Genomic DNA, 4,461 nt, shown 5'->3' with positions numbered 1-4,461 from the left:
TCTCTCTCTCTCTCTCTCTCTCTCTCTCTCTCTCTCTCTCTCTCTCTCTCTCTCTCTCTCTCTCTTTTCTCTTCTTTCTTCTATCTTCTATCATTTGATGCTGATCCTACTATTAATTTCTATTCCTCTGTGGTTTTACTTACATTCTGTCCTCTTTGGCCGCTTGCACCTTGACTAAACGCGAAATGAGCTGTAAGTTGTAATTGAGCTATATGAAGGTGAGTTTATAGATTAATATATATTATTGGGAGAAAATAACGAAAATATTTTAGATAAGAGTAATAATTATATGTTTGAAGTATATTCTGTTGTGTGTTATAAATATATTAGACTTATTGAAATAAATGTATCTCAAACAGGGTTTTTCTCGTATATTATTGAGTTTCTGTACTAAGAGAAAATAGAATGAAAAAAAGTCCAAGTAGATAGATGAACAATATTAACAGATGAATTGATATAAATTCAGAAATTATGAGCACATAACAAGTAATGTTGAGCATGGATGTAACGCTTGCTCAGTTTAATGATTACTTGCTTTTGAATATTGTTTAGTAAGTTCATAATTTGAGGTGTTCACAGCTTGCAGCTCATTGCTTATCGTTTGTCAATGTACATGCTTATTGTCTTTTCATACTCTAACCAATGAAAATTTATTCTTTGTCATTCGTATAAAATACGTATTTAACTAGAAAAATTAACAAATTTTATTTATGTGTATAATTTTATTACATAAATTATCAAGATAATTATGGTATCGTAATAAATTATTATTGTTCACAGAATCATCTTAATTATAGACAAAGAATAATCTTGCTTTATTTTCTTCTATGTTTTACTCCTTATATGCGCCAAGATCTGTCTTCACCTAAATCATAAACACTCCACATCGATTATTAAATTTTTAGACATATGATTGAAAATATGTCAGTAATACGTCCATGATTCGAACTGTGCAATTACATGATTGTGACCACGCGCTTTTTTTCATATCTCTTCGATTTTTGTCAATTTGCAATTTAAATTATTCATGTGATTTTTCTCACAGTCTCTTTCTCGATTTATATTATTCATTATATTATCCATAAATGAAGCGTTGTTTATAAAATCCATAAATGAAAATCAGAAATTTAATGTTTGTATATCATACCATCATGTTTTATTGCAAAAGTAACTTGTTTTTATACCTGTTTATTTTCCCCTTTTTTATTTCATTGAATTATATTTGACATATAATAATTGAATAATAATTTATATAATCAGGATTAAAAATTTTAGGAAATGTAATATTTTTTGTATCAGTAGAATACTTGTATGTCAATATTATAATGCGAGGAAAAAATATGTATTATAAGGTATAGTCTTCGACGAATTAGCTGTGGGATTTATATTCTATTGTCTTTTTCTGTCTCCTTTTTACGAAAATGTCCACAAAAATATTGTTGTTCATTATCGGTGTTGTTGTCGTCTTGGCTTAATTGCTTGATTGTGGCAAATGATTGTACTGCATTACCTCGGAGCACCGTTGCACATATATAATGTACACACACATACATATATATATATACACATACATACACGCACTTTTATATCTATGTCAATGTGATATCTCATTGTCACGGAGTTACATATTTTCTACCTACATGGTAAGAAAAACCCTGTGAATATGTCGAATGTCACCTAAGAATGTCTTCGCAGGACCTCACGTTCTTCCCAATGATTTCCACCTACTTCTGTACGATCCATTGTCTTTTATATACTCGACTATGCTATTTATTGATATATCGACATTTCTTGTAAAGTAATCCCCTCTGTCTTATGGATTTCTTATCATTTCCATAAAGTGTATTTGATATATCATAGAATAGGTATTGTACAGCGTGTGTATCTTCTAAAGTACCTATCAGTTCGAGGTGTAACAGTAAGAAATTAAAAATAAACTAAACGTGGGTATGCGTGCCTGCGTGACTTACAGGATGTAAGCAAACGCTTTGTCGGTTCGGCAAAAAAAATGTTTACGAATAATAATTTTGCTAATAAATTATTTTACTCTTTGGCAGCGATAATATGATCGAACCTACAGAGAAAATAATTGGGTGCAATCGGATGTATGAACTTCTATTCATATGACTTTACCCGACACTCAAATATACTGTCGCATTTATTGGTGGTATGATAATATTAAAATTATTATATATCTTAAACGGTTGACGATGCTATTAGATATAATTATTTCACAAAAGGGATGTACATTTATTTCATAAGATATTATTACGAAAGCTAATTTCTATGATTAGTTATTAGATTAACAATAATTTTGAATGGCTGTATGCACACTCGATGTGGATATCCACATTTATAGTAAAACTGTTTTTAAAAAGATCCGCTTATCTTTAGTAACGTGAATCTTCCCAATGGCGTAACGACAAGTAAGTGTATGTTAATACAAATCATTTTAATTAATTTTTTTTTTCAGATTTTAATAAAGCATGTTAAGTAGATAAATGTAAGCGAAGAAACAGTACTCAGTTGTATATTAAAATTATCGATAATCAAAAAAAGATACAGGATAGATTGTAAAAATAATTTTTACATTGTATCGTTTAAATTAATTATTGCATTTATATACTCTTTGCATTTTTTCTTCGTTTGTATACATTGAAATGGACTGATTACTGTTATTTATAATAATTATCCAAAATCTCTCTTTTCTGCGCATTTAGATTAAAATGCATGCATTAGCAATCTGATATGTTTTTAAACTTATTTACATAATCTCTTTTTTCCATGTGTATAATATTATATTTACTCACTATACACTGACACTACACTTTCAGCGTGAGTTCTTCTTATCTCAAACTGAATGAGGTGTGTTCTCTATCTTTTACAACTTTCGTCGAAGGCTTGCGAGAATTGTCCCTCGCTCCTGCGGAAATATTATAACTTTCGTTTATGATTTTTCTCCTTCGCATTTTCTTCATTGCATCAGAGAGTTCGTATACTATAATTTTTTGCTTGCAGTTTTCGCGCTTTATTTTTTCTACTGTGGGTTATCGTACATTTAGAACAGTCAAGATCATTGTACATATACATCTTGTATAAGTTTAGTGTGTGAGCAAGAAAACGGAAAAGGGAAAACTTATAAAATAGAGTTTCCATTTTTCATTGGTCGCACGGTAAACACTATCAGCTAAATTATCACTTTTCTTCATCTGAAGTCTTATATTATTTCTTCAAGCGTTTTTTTTAAATCATTGTTCATATTTTTTTTAGTAGAATAAGTTGCGTTTCTTTACTAAATAAGTAATTTTGAAAACTGCAGTTGGTCTCCCAGTCTGCGAATGGCAGGCGACGGGCAGTTGAGAAATTTCATTGAAGATCTCGGACCAGGCCAAGTGGTCGGAAGACAAGCACTCGCTACCCATTGCCTCGGCGAAATTCAACTGTCGTTGAGCCATACGAAGGGTTACCTTGAAGTAGAGGTCATACGTGCCAAAGAACTCAAAGCGAAACAAGGCAGTAAAGTAATACCAGGTTAGTTAAACTTTGATAAGTTTCATGATTGTCGAAGTGATATGGATGCGCTTAGTTTTTCGACTCTCTTATTCCAGCTTCTTACGTGAAGTTGTATCTGGTGAACGGTAAAAGATGTATAGAGAAAGCGAAAACCACGACGGCCAGAAAAACGCTGGATCCATTCTATGGTTCGCAATTATTGGCTTTCAAAGAAAACTGCCGAGGTTGTATATTACAGGTATGTCGTTGATTGTTCTTCTAATTTCCTTTTTTTAATTCAATTGCGATTTTATGCGCATTATTGTATACTGTTTCAGGTGACAGTATGGGGAGACTACGGTCGGATAGAGGGAAAAAAAGTGTTCATGGGTATTGCACAGATCATACTGGATGAGCTGGACCTCAATCAGATGGTGATCGGATGGTACAAGCTGTTTGACACCCAAGCCCTGGTCAGTGGAGCTTCATCTCTTGCTTTGTCCCGTCGATCTTCGGTTACGTCTCTCGATTCTTTTAAAATCTAAAAGAATGACTGCCCGAAGAACGTACCGAAATATTCCTTTTGTATTTACTGAAGAGATCTTTAAGTTTTTTGCAGTAGACAAAGTAGTGCAGACACAATTGAGTTCGAGCTCCTATCGCGGTGCACCCAGTCACTTTTATCATTAACAGAATACTGAAATGCACGAGTCTCGATGTACAAGATAGTATTACGTTTATTTTAATTGATTAAACAATAGAAAATGTATGGAAATTATTATAAACGTCTTTAACAACTTAAGTAACACGTATAAAATCATTGCTTGATAATATTAAATGTAATATTAAATAAATATATTAGGGGATAGAAAGTTCGGATTACTACATTCATCGTATAAAAATTGAAAGAAGTGTTTAAGTAATTCTCTATCGTGTTGTAATATTACATATTCTTCACTATGGTTGACA

General features: G+C 31.8%; 1 protein-coding gene across 1 annotated transcript in view; it reads left to right on the top strand.

Annotated features, from left to right (window-relative positions):
- The window catches only part of LOC105622839 (regulating synaptic membrane exocytosis protein 2-like), a 67,777-nt gene extending 63,740 nt beyond the window's left edge, over nt 1-4,037 (top strand). The window contains exons 18-20 of the mRNA XM_012204253.1: nt 3,320-3,531; nt 3,609-3,751; nt 3,831-4,037. Coding sequence (XP_012059643.1) covers nt 3,320-3,531; nt 3,609-3,751; nt 3,831-4,037 — 562 coding nt within the window. The remainder of the gene's footprint in view (nt 1-3,319; nt 3,532-3,608; nt 3,752-3,830) is intronic.
- Nucleotides 4,038-4,461: the final 424 nt, after the last annotated feature.

This window comes from Atta cephalotes, assembly GCF_000143395.1.
Source record: "Atta cephalotes unplaced genomic scaffold scaffold00002, whole genome shotgun sequence".
NCBI lineage: Eukaryota > Metazoa > Arthropoda > Insecta > Hymenoptera > Formicidae > Atta > Atta cephalotes.
Note: the sequence above shows the minus strand (reverse complement) of the source record. Positions and strands in the feature narration are given on the sequence as shown.